Source organism: Oryza glaberrima, chromosome 7, assembly GCF_000147395.1.
Source record: "Oryza glaberrima chromosome 7, OglaRS2, whole genome shotgun sequence".
Lineage (NCBI taxonomy): Eukaryota > Viridiplantae > Streptophyta > Magnoliopsida > Poales > Poaceae > Oryza > Oryza glaberrima.
In genome coordinates this window covers 5156966-5183220 of record NC_068332.1, presented here as the reverse complement: position 1 = coordinate 5183220, position 26255 = coordinate 5156966, and the positions used below count along the sequence as shown (strand labels likewise).

Here is a 26255-nt window from a genome sequence, read left to right as displayed (position 1 = left end):
TCCTTTGGCCCTTTCCACAATATAGAAGTTCTATGGTCTTTATCTCCTGCATCAGCCTGGCTTTTAGACAAGGAAACTTTGTTTGTTGCTACCTCAAAACATGTTTCTAATCCACAGAGAACAAGTTTAGATCCTAACAAAAGTTTTGTTCTACTGCATGCGAAAAATCGTCGAATTAGTGTACATTTTCAACAGTAGACTGAAAATGTCCTTGCAAGGATCATGTAATCCATGTAGGGCTTATGAGAACAGTGTGATCCATGTAGTCACAATCTAATAATAAGGACAGTGACATATCACCTGAAAGTGGTAGATGTGTGTATTTCTTCAGGGTGCTTCACACTTTGAAGGATCTGCTTTTGGACCTTGCTTTACCAGAGCAATCTCTCATGTGTCATGCCTCCTCCTAGATTTACTCAAACTTTACCTTAAACACTTTTGTGTAAACTAAATTATCCTCTAACTTGGTTTTGCTCCAAGGGTAACTAAGTAATCCCTGATGGTCCATCAGACAGCATTTTCGGTTTGCCATCTTAAAACTCCAATTGGCTCTTTTTACCAATCAAGATCTAAGAGAAAGAAAAATGAAACAAAAGAAGGAAAACAACATAACTCAAAAAGCAAAGGACAAAAGCAAGCATGGCCTCACCTCCTTTGATTTCTACCATGCCTCTTCATTAGCTAGGCCCTTCAAAAGCACATCAGAGCCAGCAGCTCAAGGAAGAAAGAAGCTGAGAAGAAAACCAGAAGCAAGAAACACATACCACTGCCTCCACAACAATATAATGTGCTGAGACAAGAGAGAAGAAGCCTCACATTTGAGGGGGGGCTTTCCTCACTTGCACCACTCTATGAGATGCTCATAGAGGGGTTGTGGTGGTGGTGACAATACCCCAAGATATAGAAATTAGGGTATTATGAGCAGGTTTGCCAGGTCAGCGAGGCGGGTATCGGCGACAACATTGGCCATCCTATTTGGAGGCCTCATTTTGGTGTCATTGTTGGTGGAGACAAGCGCGAAACCGCCGTCTCCGGGGAGTAGTGTTCTTGGTGTTGGGGGTAGAAGGATGATGATCAATGGAGGACTAGTTCACAGTCACAGGAGCTTGGAAGATTTCAATGCTGGTGATGCTTTCAGCAGCATGAAGAGGAGGGTGCCAAATGGACCAGATCCAATCCACAACAGGTAACTTTTATAGCGTGCAAACATGAGATGTACTGCTCTTTTTCTTGTTCCTCTTCTCCTTTTTTCTGTTTCACCAAATTTAGTCAGAATGTTAGCTTGAGATGTGTCAACTACAAGTTTTTTTAATGGCCTTTTAACTAACCTTCCATGGATCTCTGGAAATTCTTATTGATAATAAAAGATTAATATAGCAGAAAAGTATTGTCGATGCCTAATCGTGTTATCTGAGGTGCGGTCTTGTTCAAGAACACCTTAAGTTTTATACTGAAATCTTTCTATCCCACTTCAGTCTAATTTAAAGAGCATATATGTTTCAAATTATGTTCATGCTTTTTGTTTCATCTTGCTGAGTATAAGCTGGATTGGCTTTTGAAATCTCTATTTGTTCAATATAAAATGAACTATATCTATGTCATTCCATAATATGACTTCTTTATGGAATTAAGCTTGCTTGCCATATCGAAATTTAATACTGTACAAGTTTGAAAGGCATGACTTAAATTTGATTGCACAATGAAAACAACGTATAAGATGGTCACACTATTTGTATTCACTACACAAACAGTGCTCATGATGATGTATGCTAACCTTTTAATAAAGGAAAACAATTACTCCACCCAATGAACACCCTGCATGAACCTTATCATATCTGAAATGATTAGCCAACATGCATCTAGCACCCTTAACGAACTACTACTCATCAATCAGAGCAATATATGTGTGTCACCTTGAACATTATACTTGCAGGCTTTCAATTCCTTCCTTTATTTACTCTGGTTTTCTAATGGTCTTCACCTTGAATTCTTCAGAGGAACTGGAGAATCAGGAAGATCACCAGGCCGAGCGTAGGTAGCACGCGCCCCGATCGATGGAAGCTTCCGAAGCACTTCTGTGGATTAGATCATTGTGTTGGAAGAAAGGGAGGGAAAAACAGGAGTTCAGCATTTGTGGTGGGTCTCTTGCAGGATGCTGGTGTAACTAGGGGAAGGTGGCCTATGCTGTTCTAAGCACTGGTATTTAAGACAATTTTAGGCATAAAACTTTAGCTTTCTTGAAAACAAAAGCTATCCTACTGATTGGGTTTTTAAAGAGAGCAACATCAAGCTTCCATCTCACAAAATTCAGCATCAAAGGTTCTTGGCAAAGGGATATGGGCAAGAGCTCCTTTCTTTCAGTAGTGACTTTGCACATGTTTGTAGTAGTGTTGATTCTTCTTTTTCTTTTAAGTCTCATTTTTGTTGTATTGATTAGAAAAGCACATTGCAAGTTTGCTATAGAGGAAAAGGTAAAGATAAGATGAGCAATAATTTCCTGGCTTTGTTTCTTATCTTGTGATGAGATGTGAAATCCATTGTAGTTTGTGCCCTAGAACCAAAGCAAGGTAGACCCACTTACTAAAGATGCTTTTGATTTGCCAATTAGCATGCTCCACCTGCAAATAGCATTATCACTTGAGAGCAACTGGAATTGTCTGCACAATATACGAACAAGATTATAAAATTAGGTATATTTCAATTTTACATTACTTAATTGCTAGTTGATTTCCTCAAAATATCTTTTCAAGATACATCTCCTTTTCATTCTTCATATCCATATTTTGTAATTTCTCTAGTTCTACATCAAACACTTCCAACAAAATTACTGTGGTAAAAACAGCAAGAAGCATTGGTAGAAGCCAAGATGCCAAGCTAAAGAAGAGAAAAGAACATCCAAGCTGCCAAAGTAACCATGGATTCTCTCCAATGCACATATTCTTTTCTTTCCCTTCCTCTGTTTTCTCTCTTCTTTTCTTGCAGGAGTGTAGCTTTGAACAGCCAAAGTTGCACCCTGAATGTGGCCTAAAAGCAAAGCTTGTGTGACAGTGTGAGGAAGACTGATAAGAAACTCTGTCCTTGGTTAAAAGATGAACCTTCTTCTTCTTCTTGGGGCTAATCTATTCTTTTCTTGACCAGTCTTCTTGTGTACTGCATCTGGGAGAATAAGATGTGTACCAAGTGCCTTTCTCTGTATCAGATGCATACTAAAGTGGGGACAAAAGTGTGTGCAGTTTGTACTGCATTTTACAGCCAGCTTAGGGAAAAGTTTAGTTACTCTCTTGATCCAATTACTTACTATACTTGGATCCAAGAAATAGTGGGGATTTTCAGAATTTTTGGGGAGTTGATGAATCTACTAAAATTTGAAAATAATAAAACCAAGCAAGTACCCAAGGCTATTAAACATCCTGTAATCTTGTAATGTTGTGTTTACCTTGTGACAAGGAGCAAGCCACAAAATTTCTTCTTCTTAAGAAAAGAAATACTACATTTCATCCCATATTTATTGTATATTAGTTTTCACCATGAGGACTTTCACATATTTGAACTAAATCTTACAAAATCCCTATAAAATTCCTGGAGTTCCAAACAAACCTTAAAATCCAAACCATATATACTCACATTTCCCTTACATAGACCAATGCTTTCATCCTCCCTGGCAGTTCTGAGTTCCTTGTTGGCACAATATCATTTATTGTGCAGCATAGACCCCACGTCCCCACCTGTCAATGAAAAATATCACAACAATCCTCTATATCATCAATTTTTTAAGAGACCTTTTACCATGTGCAGCTTCTAGCAAAATTTTCCGCTCTCTAAACAGATTACGTTCTCACCTAAACTTTGAGAATATGTGATTATAGAATGAAAAAGTAAATCAGAAATCAGAAACTAAAAAAACTTAGCTTTTAAAAAACTCTCACCAACCAATTACTTAGCGGTTACTTATTAGAATCTAGATCTCTTCGGGAAGCACGAGAGGTATGGTGAAGTCGTGGTGCATGACTCCACCCACCAGGGTTTAAATCCTAGTGCCCACGAATATTACGCACATGCAGGTAGGTTTTCAACGGAACTTTAATGAGATAAGGAATGCGCCGTTGGTTTCCGTCTCTCAAAGCATGTGTTAGGGAATACATTCGCGTGAGTGTGAGTGTAGTGTTACATATGTAGTGGTGTGTGTTCGTGTGCGTCTGTCGTATAATCTCAGAAAAAGAGTCTAAGATCTCTTCAAACAAGACCAAAATTTCCATGTACAAATTAAATTAAGAGTGGCTATGGCTACTGCGCCATCGATCGCGTGAATGCCCCAAAAAAACAAAAAAGAAAAAGAGAAAAAGAAAAGTGCAGCCCGTGAGTAAACCTGTACAATGCCTTTTGACCTGGATACCAACGACGGCAGGTGACAACTAATTTCACATGGCTCTTAAATTTGCAGCTACCCCAGACGATCAGACGTTAGAAAATTAAATTTTGGTGTAGATTTCAGTTAGTTTGCTTATATGTATTGTGTAGATTTGCGGTTGGAATTCACATTTAGTTAACGAGATTAGTAAATTTTCACTTTACATGCATGCAATCATCTCAATTTTTTTCTCTCCTGTGATTGATGTTTTTTTTATGTTGGTTGTAGATGGAAAATCTAATTAATAACACGCACAGTGGAATTCTCCTTTTGTGTGTGTGTGTTAGTGATTGTATTTGTAGGCCTTCATGCTTGCAATAGAAGTTTAATTGCAACTTGCCAGCAAATCGGCGATGATATTACTAACTAAATTACTCTTGCTGCAGTGAATCATAGATCTAACAGCCAATCTTTTTTATGAGAAAAAAAAAAAGAACAGCTAGCATTTTGTGGGGCCGCGCTAGATCAAACCAAGACCAGATGCATATAACACATCTATTGCAGATAGTATTGAAATTAATAGCTGACACGATTTTTCTTTGAAAAAAATAGAATTGCAATCATCCTCCTACCGTCCCCTTTTCACCGTGCGCATGAGGTGTCCACTCATTCACAGGTACGTCACTGTAGGATACAGTATTTTATTCCCAATCCATCCACCAAGTCAATCTCTAATTATATGGATCTAGCCAATACTTTATTTTTAATTCACGTACCTAGTTAGTCCTCAATTATTTAGGCTTGGTCCGTTGCAAAATACGAATATATTACTAGACACTGAAAGAAAAAGAGTTATAATATTTAATTCACAAAAATATACGTACAGTTGTGATGAAAACCAGGTTTTGAAAACCTGTTTCAAAATTTCCTAAATTGCGGGTAATTAACCAACGTGTCCAGAGAGGAAACACCTTTGGCCTGAAAATTCGAATTTGTCTGAATTTAGACACTGTAACTGTTTGAATTCAGTGAAAATACGTTCAAATCTCACAAACAGTATCCTAACCTTTTTGCATTGCGAAAAGAAAAATCCTGATCCAAACAGCAAAAAAGCAAGGCAAAATTTAGAAACAACTTTCGAATTCAGCGAAGTTCTGTTCAAATATCACGAGCTGTCCGGATTTTCTTTTGCATTGTGAAATGCAAAACTCTGAATCGAACATGACAAATTTAAGGCGAAATTGGGGAAGCACCAAGTGGTGGAATCCTAGATGCATGCATGACTTCATCCAACATATTTAAATGATGCCCACAAATACTACGTATATATAAGCATATTTTATATATAACAAGATTTTAGTGGGATATCTCATTGGTTTTCATCTATCTAAACATGTGTTAGCCAGGGGACCTATTTGCGGTGGTGTAATCATTGGTCCTGTTTGGATCCTCCAGGCTATTAAATAGCCCTCCAGAATCTTGCTATTTAAGAGTATTAAACGTAGATTACTGACAAAACCCTTACATAACCCCTAAGCTATTTTGCGAGACGAATCTAACGAGGTATATTAATCTATGATTTGCTACTGTGATGCTACAGTAATCAGCCGCTAATTATGGATTAATATACATCATTAGATTCGTCTCGCAAAATAGCCTAGGGGTTATGGAATCGGTTTTGTCGGTAATATACGTTTAATAATCCTAAATAGTAAGATTCTTGAGGGCTATTTAATAGCCCGAAGGATCCAAACAAGGCCATTGTGTTGCGTGTGCAGTGACATGTAATCGGGAAAAAAAATTTAAGACTAAAATTTTGAACTAGTAGTATGAAGCTACAGTGCCTTCTTCCTGCAGCTAGCTACTACCTCCGTTCCAAAACAAGTGCAGCCATGGATATCCGTGCCCAGCGTTTAACCGTCCGTCTTATTTCAAAAAATTGTGAAAAATTTAAAAATATTTAGTCACACATAAAGTACCATTCATGTTTTATCATCTAATAGCAATAAAAATACTAATCATAAAAAAATTTTAAATAAGACGAACGGTCAAACGTTGAATGTGAATAGTGCAAAACTGCACTTATTTTGGGACGGAGGGAGTAGATGCAATGGCAGAGATGATCTCGCATTAACTAACTACCCCCCTCCATGGATCGATCTCATCTACCCCTTCTTCCCCTCCCATTTATTGCAACCCCATGTCGATCGCCATGGCAGCAGCAGCAGCAACGAACCACTTGCTCCCGCCATTAATCGCTTCCTCCAACTCCCGATCGTCTCTCCTCCCCTTTAAACCCTCCTCTCCTCTCGCCTCCCGCTCCACCACCATCGATCGATCTCCACCTCGCCGGAGTTGAGAGACACGACGCTGCAGGGATCGAGATCGAGATCAGAGAGGTTGGCAATGGCGGCGCGCGTGGCGGTTGTCCTCCTGCTACTGTTCGGCCTCGCCGCCGTGGCGGTGACGGCGGCGAGGATCATGCCCGACGACGACTGCGGCGACACGGCGAACGCCGCCGGCGCCGCCGGCGTGGGGGAAGCCAAGACGGCGTTCGGCGGGAGCGACGGCCGCGGGGGGCTCTTCGGCGGGTACACCGGCCCGCTCGGCGGCGGCGCCGCCGGGTTCGGCCCCTTCGGCGGGTTCGGCGCCGGCGGCGGGCCGTTCGGCGGGTTCGGCGGCGGAGTTGGCCTCGGCGGCGGCGGCGGAGGATTCCGGCCGTAAGACGACGACTCGTAGGACGACGTGTGCGCATGCGTATAGTAGTATAGGGCAATTAATGTGATTCCACGTGTATAACGTTGTGGGTTAATTGTGCCACGTCAGATATATGTACTAATGTACGGTGAGATATATCTACCGTACGCTGGAGTTTGTACGGCTATCGTTGATTAGAGATTTCTCTTGTGTTGCTTAAGTGTGTGTGTGTGTGTGTTCATTGAGTTGTTTTGTGTTGTAATTTGCTAAACTTTCAAGTGCTTATCTATGATTGACAGCGGTAAGATTCATGTGGCTGACTATTTGGGCCCACCAGTCAGCCAGTGGAAGGGCTGATGGTTGGGCTCGCTGGACAACGTATGAGCCAATTGAATGTTGACACGCAAGCAGATGCAGCCTCCTAAGTCATACCTCCGTGTTCAACTTATATGGCAAAATTTGCCACGGGACACGCAAAAAATGTGTAATTGACTGGGAGACACCACGAAAACGTTATATGGCTGATGGACACTTAAAAAAATGTGTAATTGGCTGTAGAACACCGGTCGCATTATTTTATTATTTTCGGTCAAAAGAGGTGAGATATTTTTCTAAATGCCCAGATTGCCCTTCTCTTTCCTTCCTTTTCTCCTACTCTTTCCTTCTTTTCCCCTTCTTGTTGATTTCGCCGGGAACGGCATAGCAACCTCAAAGCAGCGGTGGGGCGAGGTCGGCGCGGCGTGGTGCGGCATCACCAGCGGCCGGGGCGGTCGACGGCATGGCGCGACCATGGAGGCGCGGTGTTCGGCCAGATCGATAGCGGGCAGGCGACGACACTGCCGGTGCGGCGGGGCGCGGCCGGGAGGCAGCACCAAGCGCAGGCGGGGAGGCTACGATTGGTCCCAGCGTCACCACTGCTACGATGGCCAGTGTCCTCGCTCCCTTCGGTGCGCTTGACGAGTGCCGACGACGGCGGCGGGTTCAGATCGGCGCCAACGAAGAAGGGGTGTGATCTCCCTCTCCGGTGCACCATTTTTCGGGGTCCTTGAGGGGAGATGGAGAGGAGGATGAGGCGAAGATGCTGGTGCGACAGCTTGGCCCGGCTTGGTCCAGATAAGTGGGAACGGCGATAATGTCGCTGCGGCGGTGCACAGAGCGCGCTCCAGAGCTCCGGTGGGCACGACAGCGTTCCCGTCGATTGGCTACATGAATCGAGAGGTTGTCAAAGCAAGATTTGATTGGCATGGAGAGAAGATAATAGAACATGAATTAGATAGGAACGGAGACGGCTCGTTGGTGATCGGCAGCATCCTCCTTCTCAGCGGCCAGCGACGAAAGATAGGTGGAGAGGGAGAGCTGGAGCTCTCTTCCTCGGTTCGCTCTATGTGGAAATGAAGTGGAGTAGATGGCGATGTAGCAGGGACGAGATGAAGACTTGCCTCAGCGTTTTGAGGCGTTGACACGTCGTGCACACGCGTCGAACTCAGCCGGCGCCGATCTCTCTCTCGGCTGTCTCTGGTCGATCTCTCTCACGTCGCGTGCTAGCTCATGTCGCCTGGCCCAACCTCCCCCAAACACGACGAGCTGAGGAGGCTATTCTCTAGGTTCGGCAAGATCGAGAGGGAGAAGAAGATAAGAGCAAAACTATCATTTTACGTTGTTTCTCTCTCATCAATTGACCGAATATTATATTTTAATGTGTCCAGTGTTCTACAGCAAATTACCACATTTTTGGAGTGTCCTTGGGCAAATTCACGTCTTTAGGATGTTCCAGCTAATTTTACATTTTTTTGAGTGTCCTGTAGCAAATTTTGTCAACTTATATATACATCATCTGTGCCATAAAAAATCAATGTGTAGATTCATTGTACTAAAATGTGTTAAATTACATATACTGTGCCATAAAAAACTAACATGTCAAGATTCGTTATAGAATGTGTCACGTCCGATCCTAAGTTGTTATTTTGGGACGAAGGGAGTACATCACAGCAATGTACAAAATTTACTGCAAGTACCGTGTATGACATGACTTTAGATGAGATGTTTGATATTTTAACATTTCATAAAGCGGGTTTCGATTATTTAACATAGTAGGCATAGATAAAAGGAGACAATCTAAATTGATAAATCCTGACGGATTTAATTAGTATATATTTGTATAAGTTCATCTCATAGTGTTATATGTATTTTTCTTTAATTTTTCCCTCTCATACATGCTAGCTTTTCCTTTCACTAAAAACAAAAGGAAAAGAGGGATAACCTAATATTTCCTCAGATTATTTCTTCCTTGGAGGAGACTGTTAATTTCTACCGCCTCAGTTAATTGATCTCAACTTGGAGCTTAACTCTGAGCATATGTTGAGGTATTGAAGCTGTGGGCCAGAAAGCCTCTTCAGATCCATCAGGTAATTCCCTTCCCCTTCTGACTTGTACAGCTACAATAAGCACAAGAGGTAAAATTTTTATCATGGGTAAAAAAAATTAAAGGAATGGTTAAACACATGTTTTTTTTTGCAAGTATTAAGATTTGGAGGGAGTAATAATTTTCAAGGGGAGAAACACTATCAGTCTCATCGTTTGGCTTATTCGAGGAACAAGCCAAATGACATATTTAAAAATAAAAAATATTTTTTAATAAAGTTTTTATATACATGTTCTTAACGATATAAACGAAAAGACTAAAAAATAAACTACAATGAAAAACTTTAAAATCACCTCTAAATTTAAAGTTAAATATTTAAACTTTAACTGATAAATATAAATATAAGCGTTAAATATAAATATAAGCGAAAAGATAGGTTACGAGAGTGTATGAATGATGCCCTTGAGGAGAATACCTGAATTTCAAAGAACACAGCCGCAGACAAGCTCTCGAGGACAGCATCATCGACGGGAGCTCCACCGCCATGGCCAGCCTCACCTCTGCCGCTGCCACCACCGGCGGAGGCGGCGGAGGAGGAAGAGGAGGGCGCGTCGTCGGTGGCGGCGAGGTAGCTGCGGATGATGCGGCGGACGCCGGCGGCGCCGGCGAAGCGTGCGCAGAGCAGCTTGCCGTAGCGGCCGCGGTCGTCGTCGTCGTGCGCGTAGACGACGCCGGTCTCGCGCAGCGCCGCCGCGATGGCGCGCATCGCCTCGCGGGGGCACTCGTGGAACTCCACCCCTCCCAGCGCCCATCCGTTGTTGCGTCCGTCGTCTTCTCCGGCGACGGCGACCGGCGGCTCTCCGGCAGCACTGCTGCCAGTTGCTTCTGCTGCTCCCTGTCCAGAGCAAATAGGTGTATGATGGAGTTGAATCAGTTGATCCAATACAGTGTTAGATTTTTTTTAAAAAAAAGGAAAATCCACTTTGTTTAGTACAAAGGAATTTCTTGATCATTATTGTGCAAATAAAACATTTTTGTCTATAAACATTACTCCAGGTTGATTATACTTATTCCAGGTTGATTATACTTATTGTTTTAGACAAGAGTATTGTCAAACTTTAAAAACTTTTAATTATAAATAACATCTAAAATGTTTGTCTTAGAAATGTGATGACTATATATAGATTGGTCTTAAAAGTGCTCCAACAAAATCATATATTTATTAATATTTCTATACATATTTTAATAGAAAATAGTGGTCAATGTTGTTTTTTTTAAGATCGTACACTTTTCAAAACGATAGGTATTATCAGTCTAGATGGATGGAGTACTGAATTAGAAATTATTCAACATTAATTCTAGATTGGTAAAATTGAACATCGTGAATATACTTTTATGTGCTCAAATAAGAATTTTATGGAAAAATTTTACTGTCATACTCAAAAGAAAACAATCCACCAGAGTCATATGTTTGAACTTTGAAGTCCATGTCCAATTGCACATATCCAAGATATTTGTCCTTGGACATGGGAATTTTAGTATTGCCATGAATGAAGATTTATTTTCTGCAGAACTAGTTAGTTTCTATACGTACCGTGGTGTTACTTTGTCCAGCTTCTTGATAGACGTCAATTGTCCAAACATAACGTGTTGGGGCATCGAACTTCTTATTGAGGATCAGGTTGTAGGCGACCGTCGCCTACAAACAAATCCATACATGCATATTTTGAACCACAAGTGAATTGCAATTGCATCGATCCATCTGTATGTATATGTAGCCAACATGTCATGAGTGGCATGTCATTAACCTTTCTATGTACCAATATTCTCATAGTTGTTACTTTCAAAATGTACGACGACGTTGACTTTTCACAAAGTTTAACCATTCATCTTATTCATTTATTTTTGTTATGATTTGTTTTATTATCAAATAAAATATAATCATAACATATAATTTTATGTATGCATTCTAAATTTGTGAATAAAACGAATGGTCAAACTTTATGCGAAAAGTTAATGGCGTAATATATTTTAAAAATGAGGTAGTACAGTACGTACCTCGTTTTCGACTCTGTTTTCAAGTGATTCAACCAAGTACCTCCTTTCAAAGCCATGGCCGACTACCTTGTCGACAGTCTCAGCATCAATCTAGCACAAGATATAAACACAATTAATCAAAAAAAATGCGTAATCAATTAAAATTAAGCACCCAAATAGCACATAATTAATCAAAAGTAATTAATTAAGCAACACTTGCCCTGGTGATCTGTGTGCGAGCGTTGAGAGGAGGCATTGCGAGGTAGCGAGGGATGGAGTGCTGCAGCCAACGGTGCGTCCTGACCTCGGTGATGGTGAGGCGCTTGTCAGGTCTCACGATCAGCATGCTGGAGATGAGATCCCTCGCGTCGTCAGGCACGTACGGTGGGATACTGAACTCTGCTCTCTGCAATGCAATACGAAGAGAGGAAGAAGAAAAAAAACAGATCAGCTGTTTCTCAATCTCATTGGGATTTTCAGTTTTGACCACTGATAACTTCTTCCATTTGCTTGTCTACAGTTGTTCAGCAGCTGAATAATATATTTTTTTGTCATATGTTTTACAGTTGGAATTTTATACCTTCTTTTATTTGCTGGTCTAGAGTAATTCAGCTGGATAATATATTTTTTTCAGATGTTTTACAATTCACAGTTTATAACTTCTTATTATACCGTATTTGTTGGCCGGTCTACAGTCATTCGGTCGAATAATTTATTGTCAGCTGTTTTACAATTGACATTTTAGTATCCATGATGTTGAACTTCTAATTCAGATTTTTTTTTATATAAGGGTATTTTTTTACCCGGCATCTACATCCAACCGGATATATATGGCCATTAAAATAGGGAACTTAGCCCCGGAAACAACCCAATCTGAAATTCGCTCCATAGAAGATTTGAACTCAGAACCTTGGGGTACTACTCAGGTCACTGTAACTACTAGGCTATATACTACAAGATTTGAACTCAGGAACTTCTAATTCAGATAACTTGATATACGTTGTTTATGTTTATATCAAAGTCATTCTTTTTGTTAATATTAACACGGTTAATTAGATATTGTAACTATTGTGATTAGAATTCGAAGAGTAATTTCCTACCTTGATGATCCTGTGCAGCTCTGATACATCGGCGCTGTCAAAGGGCAAGCGTCCACAGAAGAGGATGTAAAGGATTACTCCACAGCTCCAAACATCCACAGGTGGACCAACATATTTTCTACCCGCGAGTAGCTACAATACAAATTACAATAAGCAACATAAACATCTCACATATGAATTTCAATACATTCCCCAAGTTACTATATGATCGACGACGACATGTAACTTCTTTTTTTTTAACACTTAAATTTCTTCTAATTACTAGGCGTATTGACATTGAACTATGTATTCTCTCCGGTCCGTTCCAAAATATAAGCATTTCCGTCTATGTATTTTGGAACGGTTAGGAATATTTCATATGAGAAAAAGAATATTTGTGAATTTGTGGCTGACCTCGGGAGCGGCATATTCTCGGCTTCCGCATGACGCGCTGAGCACCTTGTTGTGCCTGAAGAACTTGCTGAAACCGAAGTCGACGATCTTGACGTTCATCTCTGAATCCATCAGGATGTTCTCCAGTTTCAGGTCACGGTGGACGACCATGTTGTGGTGGCAGTATTCGGCGCCTGATATAATCTGCCTCCATCGAATTGACCAATTAAAAAAAATGCATTCGTTGTTGCATCATCAAATTAACAACATTTCATTAAAATGTTTATGTCGTCTGACTTTCTTTCTCCTCTTTTTCAGAGTAAAATTTTTCAAAGTTTGGAACATGGAAATCGGCGTTCATCAAACCATAAAAAAATCTCGTAGACTAACACAAATCATTGTCGAAATTTCAGTTCAAAATGGGGAGCAATAAATCGGTGCAAAAATGCAGAGTTCTTCTTCTTTTTTGTTAACTCTGAACTTGTGAAGAGCTGAAGAAAGCAGGGTTTTCAACCTGCTGGAAGATCCTGCGAGCGTCATCCTCGCGGAGGCGGCCGAGCTGGGTGACGTAATCGTAGAGCTGCCCCTGCGTCGCGAGCTCCATCACGATGTACACGTGGCCGCCGCCGTCGCCGCCGGCAATCGCCTCGTGGAACCGCACGATGTGCGGGTGGTTCAGCAGCCTCATCACCGCGATCTCCCTCTCCACTGCCGCCGCCGCCGCCGCCGATCGAAAATTCAGGAGAGAAAGAAAATCAAGAATACAAGATGAGAGACGGATCGCTCGAGCTCGACGATCGGAGAGGAAGAAGAAGAAGAAGACGAAGGCGGTGGCTGCTTGCCTTTGCGGATGGGGATGCCGCTGGCGAGAAGTCCTGCGAGGTTGAGGATCTTGACGGCGACGCTGAGGCCGGTGCGGCGGTGGCGAGCCTCCCACACCTGCGCGAAGCTACCGCGCCCCCGCACCCGCACCAGCTCGTACCGCTCGAGCAGCTCCCGGTGCTGCTGCGTCGCCGCCGCCGACGCCGCGGCGCCGCCGCCCTGCATCCTCGATCGCCTCACTGAGCGTGTGTGTGTGTCAAGTAGTAGTAGTAATTAGTATGTGAAACTATGGGTAGCTTAAGCTACTAGTACTAGGATTATGGATGTATTAGTAAAGCTAATTAGGTAGTGCTTATTGCGAGATTAAGAACGATATTATATGCAAGGTAGTACTCCTTCCGTCTCATAAAAAATAAATCTACAACTAGATGTAACATATCCTAGTACGATGAATTTGGACATATGTATATCTAGATTCCTAATATTAGGATGTGCCACACCCGCTATTAGGTTGGTTTTTTATGGGACGGATGGAGTAAGTAGCATCACTATGTGGCGTCTACATTATGTGCATTGGAATCACCGGAGGAAGAATCAATTCTAAGACGGTGAAATCAACAAGGTAATAAGGTAATTAAAATTGAAATTAAACTTGCCAGTGAAAGCAACACACTAAGCTGGGGGACAAGGGGGTGCATATAGCCAGACAGGCAAATAAACATCTTTCGATGTCATAGAACCAAATGGTTTTCTCAAATATGTCGACAGTATTGTGAGACAGGTTTTACCTTATTCGTCGATGTCATTTACGCCGGCCTAAATTTAACTCGGTAATTTGTTGCAAGCCAGCCAATCTTAATATTTTTTAAAGAAAATATATACAACAATTTGGCTGTGCTTCTTTGGTTTCTCATGGGTGATGTTGGCTAGCTAGCTTGATAGCTCCATGCATGCTGCTTTGCTTTCTCATGGCTGACGTTAGCTAGCTTGTCCAGCTTCAAGTACTTGGAACTTTCAAACTTTCAGTTCAGTTTCAGCTTAGTTTTTTTTTCTCTTTTTTTTTTTTGCGGGTACCACATGTATATACTTTGCATCTGCATCACAATATATTGCACTTTCATATATTCACATAGGCCTTGTTTGGATCCTCCGAGCTATTAAATAGCCCTCCGGAATCTTGCTATTTAGGAGTATTAAACGTAGATTATCGACAAAACCGATTTCATAACCCCTAGGCTATTTTGCGAGACGAATCTAATGATGTATATTAATCCATAATTAGCGGCTGATTACTATAGCATCACTGTAGCAAATCATGGATTAATATACATCATTAGATTCGTCTCACAAAATAGCCTAGGGGTTATGGAATGAGTTTTATCAGTAATCTACGTTTAATACTCCTAAACAGCAAGATTTCGGAGGGCTATTTAATAGCCCTCCGGATCCAAACAGGGCCATAGTTACACAGGTGCAACCATATATGGCCGGGCCGGGGTATCATCGATTGTTGAAATTGACATTTTAGGGCTCCTTCGGAACAAAGGATCACCGGAGGATTTCGATCCTATGAAAAATTCGTCCTATATGGTTACCTGAATAAAAGGAATAGCTATCAAAAAATCTTATGAATTTTCTTTGGATTAGCTCAAAACATAGGAATTTTAAAGGAATTCTAACATGAGTTCCAACCTCTTAAAAAAAATCTTGGTGTCTATCTATCTTATATAATTCCTGTCTTTTTTTTCCTAAGCTACATCCAAACGGCCATTCTTGCAGTTTTCTTGTGTTTTTTCAATTCATGGAATTTGAGGTGCTAGAGCACTTCAATCCAATATTATTTCCTTCCCCAGTGTATTGAGAATCATGCGTTCATTTCCACCTGGAACTGTTATAGTATTGCAAGGATCATCATATTTATGTCAAAAAAATACGAATATATTGGTTTTTTTTAACGAAAGGCAAAGCTTACCTATTCATTGAATATAGAGGGTAAATTTAGAGCTAACGAAAAAATATTTACAGTATCACGGTTGGGGCCTACGGTAACATCTCTGCTAGGCGTTTGGCTCCCGCCATAGCCCAAGATTTTGCCTCTTCCTTAATCTTCGCAATTAGGGCCACCATGGTTAGTTCCTTGTTTCGGAAAATTCGTTGGTTTCGCTCCTTTTAAACTTCCCAAGAGATTAGAAGGATTAGGAATCGAGTCCCATGCTTGGGTGCACCTTGACGTGTTGCAAGCGATTCCCACCAGTAGTGTACCATGGTTGATTGCGCCCAGTTTATCGGCTTGATGGGTTCACAGGCAACCCAGGTAGCAATTGCATCCTAGATTTTCCTTGAATATATTGGTATAATTTGTATGCACTAAGCTTAGTTTAAATTTCGCTTATTATTGGCGAAACTCTACAGTGTTTACCATTTCGGAATCACCGTTAGCTAGCTGAGTTTGAGAGAGGGGAGATAGAGAAGATTGGGGACATACGCAAAACAAAGTAAGCCATTAGCGCATAATTAATTGAGTATTAACTATTTTAAATTTCAAAAATGGACTAATATGATTTTTTAAAGCAATTTTCCTATAGAAAATTTTTGCAAAAAACGTACCGTTTAATAGTTTGGAAAGCGTGCGTGTGGAAAACGAGTCAGTCTCCCCAATCTCTCCCCAATGTCCTTTGAAAGAATGCAGCCAGTATTCCTTGCTCCTTAATACTGCTCCCCTATAACTAGGATACCTTCGCAGCCAAAATAGCATCTACACACTAGAGAGTCACAATCCCTGGGGTTAAGTGCTTGACCATTTTCAAAACGTACAGTCAGCACTCAGCATCTAAATAATTGGACAGCTAGTAAGCAGCACCGACCTTTTGCAGCTGGAGCTTGCGAAGAAATAGAATGTGATCCTACCACTGAATCGTGGAAAGCAGTAGCAAAAGAGCAAATCCGAGTCACAAGGAGGGTTTTAGATGCTAGTGTTGGCATATACTGGTAGAAAGGTTAAATTAAAGGTTGCCATCTCTCTAAACTTGGACGGCAGCTGCAAGGGGAAGAGAATGACATGAAGAAAGGTAATGCAACGCAGAGTTTACGATTCCTGATCAATTTCGTGAAACGGCTAGAGAAGTACCCTCTCCGCAAAAAAAAAAAAAAAAACAAAAAAAAACAAAAACAAAAACAAAAACAAAAACAAAAACAAACAAACCTAGGACAAGAACATCAAATCTCGTTTTATGTAGAGTAGGTTGGTTTGGTTTTTTATGAAACGGAAGAAGTAGTCTAACGGAATGACTAGTCTGTTTTCCTATGTTTTCACTTCGAAACTGTTTTCCTATGTTTTCACTTCGAAAAACGTGAAGGCATACTCTGTTTGCAACGTCAGTGTCACTAACTCACCATAGCGTACGCGTGTTGCCATATTAGCTTAATGTGATCAAAGGCATCTCTTGTTCTCTATTGGTGTCGTCTAATGGAAATCCTGTAAACCAGGGGCAAATTCACAAAACCAGCCACGAATTCTAGATGCAAAAGAACTGCCTGGCCTTAAAATAAGTTAGACAAATCAAGAAAGTGGTCCATCTTCAGGAGCAATTTCCTTGATGGACCTGCAACCAGAACTACCATCGATCTTCAAGGTCATCGAGTAATAATCTCTCCAAAATCAAAATTATTTATGAAGATCACAGGTTTGAAAATGCAAGTTGTTCCTTCTTACTGAGATTTAGCTGTGGAGTAAGAGAAGATATAAAGTGGGGGAACAAACGTAGTAACACCTACTACTCATATAGCAGAGCGAAAAGAGGGTAGCATACAGGCTATACATGAATAGCGTCCAAAAATACACGGGACTCCGACCCATAAACCCAGTCACTATCCGACACCAATCAAGCGCGACATCAGGTACACTCGAACACCCAAGAATCGGGGCAGGACTCATGACTAACAGAACAAAAAAAAACATATGGTCTTTTTTTTCACCGGGAATAGGCGGTATTATGGGGGGCAAGGTGAATGTGGAGGACTGGGAAGCCAACACCCTCACTTGCACTTGAAGCCATGGCACACGGACAGGATGATGATGAGGATGAGCGCGATGATGATGCCCAGGACGATCAGCTTGATCTTCATGTTTTGTAACCACATCTTTCGCCGCACCTTTGTACCCTGCTGTCTGAAATCTTGTGCCTGCAACCCATAGTTTTGATTTAAGAACGAAGAAAGCTATGTGCATTTCCAAAATGCCAAGACAGAATAAAGTGCATAATCCATAAGTGCCACCATTCATTGGTTTTCTTTAACAGTATCATCCAAAGCATCTATATTGTGTCTCACACTGTTTAATCCAGTTAATTTCAACAGCTGCTACTTCCCATCGCTCATAGGAGCTAAATAAGCAAAGCTCAGATAGTTGCATATCATTACAAGCATCTCCAACCACTACAAGCATCTCATTGTGCATCAAATTATTCAGCTTGAACAGTATAATAGATGGTAAGAAGGAATCTATATGCTTGTTGTAGCATAGTAATAATGTATTATACATCAAAAGTTGCTGAGTTAATTAATGAGTTAAAATAGTTCAGAATTTCCTTCTGCCTAGCCGGGTGCACATCAGTTATAACAGCAGATGGTGTGGAGGATTACTACATGTCAGTCGCAGCACAGTAATAATGCTATACCATATCAACAGTAAGCCAGATCACCTTTGGAACCATAATGCGGTACTTCTACATATGTACACCAGCATCGACATGGAAGCTTTCTAGTCAGCTCAAAACAGAAATACATAGGCTAAAACAGACCACGAGATATCTTGTTCTTTAGGGCAATCTTGTATCTTGGCATATATGTTCCAAAAATTCTGAAAAATTATTCTAGAGATGATAACATTTCAACTACCATAGAAGTCCAGTAATATTGATGTTTCAATTAATGAAACCATCCCTTCCCTACTAACAATGATGCTTCAACTAACAAAGCCATCAAAATTCTAGTAACAATGCTTTGGATGCATTGAGTAAAAGAGACTAGATTTGTCCTACTTAAATCTTATTCAGAATGTTTTTATTATAATGCACTAAATTCTAGAACATACCGTTACCATACTCCATACTCTCATGCGATCTACACTAACATGTATCAGTAATTTCTCCATAGCAATCCATTGTATAAAGATTCCTGAGTTCTATAAGATGATTTGCAGTTCTAAATTCTCTGTGTTACACAACAGTAACTTCAAAGATAAAGAAACTAGTACAGCACATCATGAAGGAAAACGTTAATACCTGAGATCTCAGGTTTTCAGTCTTGTCGACAAGCAGTTCAATCTTCTCACCACGGTCAAGAACCTGAATTTCATAATTGTAATATAGAATCAGCAACAACCTTTGAAGAGCATCATGGTTTTTAAAGAACATAATGTGCAGATCATTGGATGATTTAAGAATGAACCTTCTCAATGTTTTCCATCATAACTCCTTTGACCTCTGAGACTTGTGCTTTGACCTTTGCAAGCTTGCTGATTTCCTCAGGGTGGTCCACACAATACTGCATGTGCTCCTTAAGTTTTGATCTTTAAATAGTAGAGACAAACAAATATCAGTCAAAAGAAAGAAAGCCCACACCATGCTCAAATATCACATAAAAGCAAAATGAACATACCCGAATTCTCGGTTGAGGCTGTTTGCTGCAGCAGTAGCTGCTTTCCCACCACCATATCTTTTGGTGAAATCTTCCTTGACTCTGTCAAGGAAAGCAATGGGGATTTGTCGCCCAACTGATTCAACAGCAACTACACAGTATGCTGCACAAAGGGGGGGAAATGGAAATGATAATTAATCTCAATGCACATCATGAGTTTGTGTTAGAAAGTGAAAACATCAAAGTACCAAAAGATCAAAATAATGAAAATAGTTGTTTTAGGGTGACCAAGCAATTTAGAATGGTTCCAAAAAATAGATGACGCAAGTTTGCAAACCAATTTAGACTGTTTAAATTGTGTAACATATTCAATTTACCATAAAAGGGTGGGTGCTACCTTAACAGTTTGCCTGTGGAGGAAAAAAAAACTTTCTAACCCCCCATCTTCCTGCTTTTTTTGTTATCCTTCGTAACCTTCCACTAATTACTCAATCATGCACGCTACAGCCTAATACAAGATAACAGTTATGAATCTTCCCTTGACTACGTAATGTTAGCCCCGCATCCAATTCCTCTTGCACTATGAAACCATGGCTTGCCTTAATTGTTTATTTGTTCAAAAACAATGCAAACAATTGGATTGGGAACTTGCATCCTACCTAAAACTAAACAGCATTTATTCCATAATAATATACTGCAACCTATTCAATGAAGTACCAAATGAAATTTGAAGTAGCCTTTTGATGTCATTTTCACATTACCATAATAATGGAAATATGGTCACCCAGTTTGAACATAAGAAAAGGCAAAATATGCTAGACTGCCCCGATACAATACTTGTGCCCGCAAGAATGACACAATTTTAATGCCTCTTCTGATCATCACAAAGTAGAATATGAAAGATAAGTATCACACCATTTTGATTTGATAAGTTAGTTAGATATGTCCATGAATCGTCCAGAAATGCAAAATCGAAAAACGCACCAATCACCTAATCCCTGAATCCCCAGTATGCCGATGCGGTTAGAGCCTCAAAAATATTTGATATAGTCAAATAACACATTCAAAACGCAAACACGTCTATAAATTTCCTGATTCTAGCATGCAATCACACATGGAAACACCCGAGCCTCCTCTAAATATAGCCAATTCCCAACACCTAGCCTCCCTCTCTAGCATTCGTCAACTCAAACCGAAGCACAAGCAGCACACGCTAGATAGCACTAGCACGCCCCGCAAGTCAGCTCGGAGTCCAAGCGGATCCAACCACTCGAGGCCCCAGGCCTACCGAAACAGATCGAACAAACCCCGCGAGATCTACACGCATGGAGAACCCCAAATCGAGCACGCAACGTTGCGGATCCGAGGCAGATCGGCGTCCGCGCGGCCTCGCCGAGGAGGGAGACCGATCGATCATTGGATCGAGGAGGAGGAGGAGGAACTCACTGAATCCGTCCTCGACGAGGTAGTTGAAGGTGTGGCCGTCGCAGTTGTAGGTGAACTTGTTGTTGCTCGCGGGGAGCTTCTGGAGGCACTGCGCCGCGATGGTGGTGAAGTTGCCGGTGAACTCCGTGTACTCGGCGAGCACCACCGTGCCCCTCGCCACGAACGCGTAGATCAGCGACTGCTGCCCCATCGCTGCCGGTCACCTCCCCCGCTTTCCTCCCTCGCGCTCTCCGCCGCCGCCGCAACCTCCCTCGCTGGTGAATCCGACGGCGCCGACGAGGATGAGGTCGTCGGCGGTCAGGTGGTTGGGGGGGGGGGGGGGGGGGGGGGAGAAGGGAAAAGGGGATGAGGATGGTGAGCGAGCGAAGGTGGGCGTGGAAAAAGGAGAGAAAGAAATCGAATTCGAGGTGGGGTTTTGCACTTTGGTCCTTGGGAGGGGGCATATTTATGTACTGTATAACTGTTGCTTTGACTGGTGTCCCTCATCTTTGACGACAAATCAGGGCTATTTTATTTGAAGAAAAAAACATATAAATTTTGAAGGATTTCTAGTTTTATAGAAACTTTTTTATGAATGTCTTTGAAACAAAGGATTGAGTCATTTTATATCCTTTGAAATTCCTATAGAATGGATAATCCTATAGAGATTTTGGAGAAAAATTAGCAAGAGCTTCAATCTTTTGAAAATCTTCCTTTGAGTATAACTCTCTCATATGATTCTTACATTTTTTTCATGCGGTCCAATCAAACGTTTTTCATGTGTTCTGTAATTCTTTGTTTAAACTTGCATTTCTATCATAATCCTAATTTTTCCTATTTTTTGTTTTTTTTATTCCTACGAATCAAGGGGCCCTTGAAGTTTTAGCATATTGGAACATTTCAATGCTGCTTAGGGTCTGATTTTTAATCTCCAACTTAATTTAGATTTTCAGGGGCACATAAAATAAGATAAACCATTAGCACATAAATCATTAGTGTTAATTATTACAAACCTTAAATAATGGGTTTATTTGAATTTTAAAGAAACTTTATATAAAAAGCTTTTGTAAAAGATACGTCATTTAACCATTTGAAAAATGTGCTAACAAAAAACAAGAATGGAGTTGACAAAAAGAACAAGGCATAAGGTAATGTTCTTTTTAATTATGCACCGAATTATTGAAATGCATTATTTTGCTCTCTAATTAAAAATACATTTAAGAAAATCTTCTGTTGTATTGCTTAGATAGCTTGTTTTGAAGTTTACTTTTTAAATATTTAATTTATCCATATAATAATAAAGATAATATATGATAATAATCCGTTCGATTATCTAAATCAAACGGAAGCTTGTGTCATGGTTGCGAGGATGGCTCTACCTCTGTCTTGATAATTATATTTTCTTAATGGAGTTCTTTTTGTGCGAACTGAATAATTGTTTGACTCGGTACAAAATTATAATAGTGAAATAATGATACAAACTACAAACTCTCAAGTAGGCATTAATTTTCCATTCATTTTAAGATACTTTATACTTTAAGATTAATTATAACAACCATGTTGCCTACATCAGTATCTAGGTGTTTTAAAACAATACTAGTAGTATTATTCAAGTGATAACATAATTAGTAGAGCTTTAGACGAGTTGTCCCTTGTGGTTTCTACTTTCTAGTTGCACCAACTGATGCTCAACCTTGGAGGGTACCTGTTTGTGATGGAGCCATAATTGCAGGGTGTTAGGTCCCATCTGGAGCCAACAAATTGGATTGCCGGATCATGAAGCAAGATGATCAGAAAAACGAGCAGATGACTCGTCAATTTAAATCGCAAAGGAATTCACACAGTGACACAGAAGGGAACACACATCGCTGGTCGGTACCAACTTAATTAATTTTTTATGGGAAAAGAAAAAGGGTATAATGGAAAAATGAGATACTGGTGTTCTTTTAATTCTGAACCTCCGCATACTGTGATATTGCAGATGACACCTTGATGATGGGATTTTGGGGTTAATCTCGCTAGCTCTCTCTGCGATGATTCCTACGATTCGGGAATAGAAACGAGGCTTAAACACGGGTGCTAAATAGTTTGATAAGATTGGCATTGGTGCCAGCAAATTTTTGGTGGTGTTTGAATCTCCTAAGGATGAAGATTAAGTATTTCACGCAAAACGAGGTGGTAATAACGTGTGATTAATTGAGTTTTAATTATTACAAACTTGAAAAATAAATTAATCTAATATTTTAGAACAACTTTCATATAGAAAGTTTTCGCACGAAACGCACCATTTAGCAATTTAAAAAGCGTGCCATTTTAATCCATTTCCAGTGGATTCGAACGGGGTACATGTACCGTTCTCTCTTTTAAAGAATTACACAGTACATGTACCGTTATTGTTAAAAATTCGTTTGACCAAGATTTTAAAATTAAAATTAAATTAAATTTTGCAAGGAAACTTCAAATTGATTGAGCTTCCATGATCCATCTTGTTTGGGACTACTTCTAGATTCTCTTTTTGCAATGTAAGATACTCATCTCCCTCCGTTTCACCATTATAAGATGGTTTGATCTATTCATCTATCGTCTGGATTTACTTATATCAATATAACTTTGGACATATTCGTATATAAATCTATTCAAAACCGAAAACTTCTCACAACATAAAACATAGGAAGTAGTAATATGCTCAAGACAATACCTAAGAGGTCCTTTGTTGCATGAACTGTTATTATTTACATACTGAATATTCTATAAAAATTCATGCCTTCCAAAAAAGCTAAAAAAAGATAATACAGTTGACAAACACTGGTTAATAGTGATTTTTTTCATTGTTTATAATAAGACAAATTTTGCTACATAACATTCAAAACTTGTGTAATTTGCTAATGAAAATCGAATAATGTGTCACGACTGAAAGACATCCTAAAAATTGGTAATTTGCTAGAGAACACTTTCGGCTCAATTAGAGATAAATTCTTAAGAACGACGAGAATGCTCTTAACATACATGCTTCAAACATGACGTTAGAGTAAAATTTAGAAATTATGCAAATATAAATTTACCATCACCCCAGTACATCACTATACATCATAATCCATCTTCACTCTAGCCTAGCTCAAAAGCTTTTTGACCCTAAAGGCATTCTTTTTTTTTAATTTCTCTCTACAATGACAAGTGTCCTCCAGCAAATTATCAATTTTGTAATTGTCTTTCAGCCCTAACATGTTTTTATGATGTCTCCCAACAAATTATATAAATTTTCGAGTATCTTGTAGCAAATTTTGCCTTATAATTAAGGTTAGATCCATGTTTCATCCTTAAACCTTTGATAAAATCCATTTTCATCTGGAACTATATATAGAACTGATTTCCTTTTCATCCTTGCTTTTCAACACCGGTTATATCGGGCCTGTTTGGCACAGCTCCAGCTCCAGCTCTACCCCTCCTGGAGCTGGAGCTCAGCCAAACAGTTTCAGCTCCACCAAAACTGGAAGTGGAGTTGGGTGGAGCTCTCTCACAAGATGTACTAGAGTTGTGGAGCTAGGTTTAGGCAGCTCCACAACTCCACTCCAGACTCAACTCCTGGAGTAATATTTAGGAGCTGGAGCTGTACCAAACAGCCCCATCGTCTAGAGTAAAAATGGAATCCGTGAAAAGTTTCGAGGGTGAAAATAAAAGACTACTGCTTTAGAACTGCAAGCAGGAGAGGAATAGTAGATTGGGCAAACAAATGCTAGGGCTAGTGTATTAGAATTAGTATAGAGATAATGCATTATATAGATTATCTTAAAATTATGAGTATGTGATATGGATAAAATTAGAGGTAACAACCGTAAAAATAGCTCTTGTAATTATACCTTGATTCACGAGACTAATCAAAGACTGGCCGGCCGACCTTAGCAAACTTTAGGAGAACGAACGCGTTTCAGACTCTTCGATCCAGTGTTGTTTCCTCCTGTAGAATGTACGACGGTCACAGTAAATACGAATGGATCAACAAGCAAGCGCGTGCCGGCGTGCGTACATGTGTACACCACTTGTGCGAGTCGTAGTACGATTTCTAATAAGTCGCGCAAGTGTACATGCGCCGCGAGAGGATGATGAGATGAGAGGAGGCGAGCGAGGCGACGGGTTGCTTTCGCCGCCCGCGTAAATCGTACTATTTTTACCTAACGTTTGACCATTCGTCTTATTTAAAAAATTTATATAATTATCATTTATTTTATTATGACTTGATTCGTCATCAAATGTTCTTTAAGCATGACATAAATATTTATATTTACATAAAAAATTTGAATAAAACAAATGGTCAAACGTTGGTCGAAAAGTCAACGGCGTCATACATTAAAATATGTGAGGGAGTGTAATTAATTAAAGCTAGACATCTTGCTAAATACGGCACCTGCCTCAGAATCAGATAATTAAACACGTTCGTGAATCTGAAATACTTCCTCTATTTCATATTATTACTCATTTTAACCTCTTTTATTGAACTTATTAAGTTTAATTAAATTTGTAAAAGAGAACTTATTAAGTTTAATTAAATTTATAGAAAAATAGAGTGATATTTTTTTACATAAACGAAACTAATTTACTATTTTATATGTGACTATTTTTTTCTATAAATATAATTAAAATTTAAACAATTTGATTAGAAAAACACAGAGAAAATATCACGTACTCCCTCCGTACTCGTAAAGGAAGTCGTTTAGGACAATATTTAAGTTAATAACTCTCAAGTTATTAAGTTTGAACATGTAAAAATTATATGAATATATTTGTCTGAAAAATACTTTCACAAAAGTATACATATATCATTTTTTAATAAATATTTTTATATAAATAAGAAGCTAAAGTTGTGTTTTGGACCGTGTGGTTGTCTAAAACGACTTTCGTAAGTACAGAGGGAGTATACGTACGCTGGCCAAGCCATTTCTCGTCTGGGTCGGTCAATCGAAAGATACGGAGACAACCGGGAAATGCATGAGCACGCTTTCCGTGCACGGCCGCTTGATAGCCGGCGACCAACAGGGGTGGCTGTCCCATTTGCTCTCTCTAGATGGAACGGCATGTCAGTTTACTTTTACTACTCTCCCTCAGTTCCATAATTCAATTATGATGTTTTAGATAATAACACGGACTTAAAAATACATACTTAACTATAATTTTTTAATATAATATATATACAATAAATAAATAAATTTTTATTTTTGTTATAGTACTTTGTAAGATAAAACTATATGTATGTTGTTATAGGGTTTTTAAACTAAATATTTTAAAAGTTATTAATAGTCAAAGTTATAAAAGTTTAACCACAATCTTATCTAAAACATCAAGAATTATGGAACCAGAGGGAGTACTCCTTTTCATATTTTAATTACTTGTGAGAAACACGCGGGGTTTTTCGGCTAGCTCCACAAGATGGTGGGCTAAATGATCTGGGTTCGAAGCCTCA

General features: G+C 39.8%; 4 protein-coding genes across 4 annotated transcripts; 2 read left to right on the top strand and 2 right to left on the bottom strand.

Moving 5' to 3' along the window:
• Positions 1-700: 700 nt before the first annotated feature.
• On the top strand, positions 701-2682 carry LOC127779787 (uncharacterized). Its single transcript, XM_052306688.1, has 2 exons — positions 701-1186; positions 1996-2682. The coding sequence occupies exons 1-2, from the start codon at positions 918-920 to the stop codon at positions 2033-2035; spliced, it is 309 nt and encodes a 102-aa protein (XP_052162648.1). The 5' UTR covers positions 701-917; the 3' UTR covers positions 2036-2682.
• Positions 2683-6754: 4072 nt separating this feature from the next.
• Positions 6755-7072, top strand: LOC127779316 (glycine-rich protein 5-like). The gene has a single exon (XM_052306045.1). The coding sequence runs from the start codon at positions 6755-6757 to the stop codon at positions 7070-7072; it is 318 nt and encodes a 105-aa protein (XP_052162005.1).
• Positions 7073-9165: 2093 nt separating this feature from the next.
• On the bottom strand, positions 9166-13997 carry LOC127778835 (serine/threonine protein kinase OSK4-like). Its single transcript, XM_052305470.1, has 9 exons — positions 13759-13997; positions 13431-13624; positions 12938-13120; positions 12545-12676; positions 11665-11850; positions 11466-11555; positions 11002-11106; positions 9883-10302; positions 9166-9480 (listed from the first exon to the last, which is right to left on the bottom strand). The coding sequence occupies exons 1-9, from the start codon at positions 13961-13963 to the stop codon at positions 9361-9363; spliced, it is 1635 nt and encodes a 544-aa protein (XP_052161430.1). The 5' UTR covers positions 13964-13997; the 3' UTR covers positions 9166-9360.
• A 3603-nt stretch (positions 13998-17600) lies between these two features.
• LOC127779417 (vesicle-associated membrane protein 721) lies at positions 17601-21154 on the bottom strand. Its single transcript, XM_052306184.1, has 5 exons — positions 20822-21154; positions 19397-19538; positions 19187-19307; positions 19021-19083; positions 17601-17920 (listed from the first exon to the last, which is right to left on the bottom strand). The coding sequence occupies exons 1-5, from the start codon at positions 21009-21011 to the stop codon at positions 17774-17776; spliced, it is 663 nt and encodes a 220-aa protein (XP_052162144.1). The 5' UTR covers positions 21012-21154; the 3' UTR covers positions 17601-17773.
• Positions 21155-26255: the final 5101 nt, after the last annotated feature.

What these genes read in the sequence shown, in the direction of transcription:
- LOC127779787 (XM_052306688.1), top strand. Translation starts at nt 918, where the DNA reads ATGAGCAGGTTTGCCAGGTCAGCGAGGCGGGTATCGGCGACAACATTG. An exon ending in CCAGATCCAATCCACAACAG is followed by an intron (nt 1,187 to 1,995) that starts GTAACTTTTATA and finishes TGAATTCTTCAG; the next exon opens with AGGAACTGGAGAATCAGGAA.
- LOC127779316 (XM_052306045.1), top strand. Translation starts at nt 6,755, where the DNA reads ATGGCGGCGCGCGTGGCGGTTGTCCTCCTGCTACTGTTCGGCCTCGCC.
- LOC127778835 (XM_052305470.1), bottom strand. Translation starts at nt 13,963, where the DNA reads ATGCAGGGCGGCGGCGCCGCGGCGTCGGCGGCGGCGACGCAGCAGCAC. An exon ending in CGGCATCCCCATCCGCAAAG is followed by an intron (nt 13,625 to 13,758) that starts GCAAGCAGCCAC and finishes CGGCGGCGGCAG; the next exon opens with TGGAGAGGGAGATCGCGGTG. An exon ending in GAGAATATGCCGCTCCCGAG is followed by an intron (nt 12,677 to 12,937) that starts GTCAGCCACAAA and finishes TTTGTATTGTAG; the next exon opens with CTACTCGCGGGTAGAAAATA.
- LOC127779417 (XM_052306184.1), bottom strand. Translation starts at nt 21,011, where the DNA reads ATGGGGCAGCAGTCGCTGATCTACGCGTTCGTGGCGAGGGGCACGGTG. An exon ending in AGCCTCAACCGAGAATTCGG is followed by an intron (nt 19,308 to 19,396) that starts GTATGTTCATTT and finishes TACTATTTAAAG; the next exon opens with ATCAAAACTTAAGGAGCACA. An exon ending in TGATGGAAAACATTGAGAAG is followed by an intron (nt 19,084 to 19,186) that starts GTTCATTCTTAA and finishes TATGAAATTCAG; the next exon opens with GTTCTTGACCGTGGTGAGAA.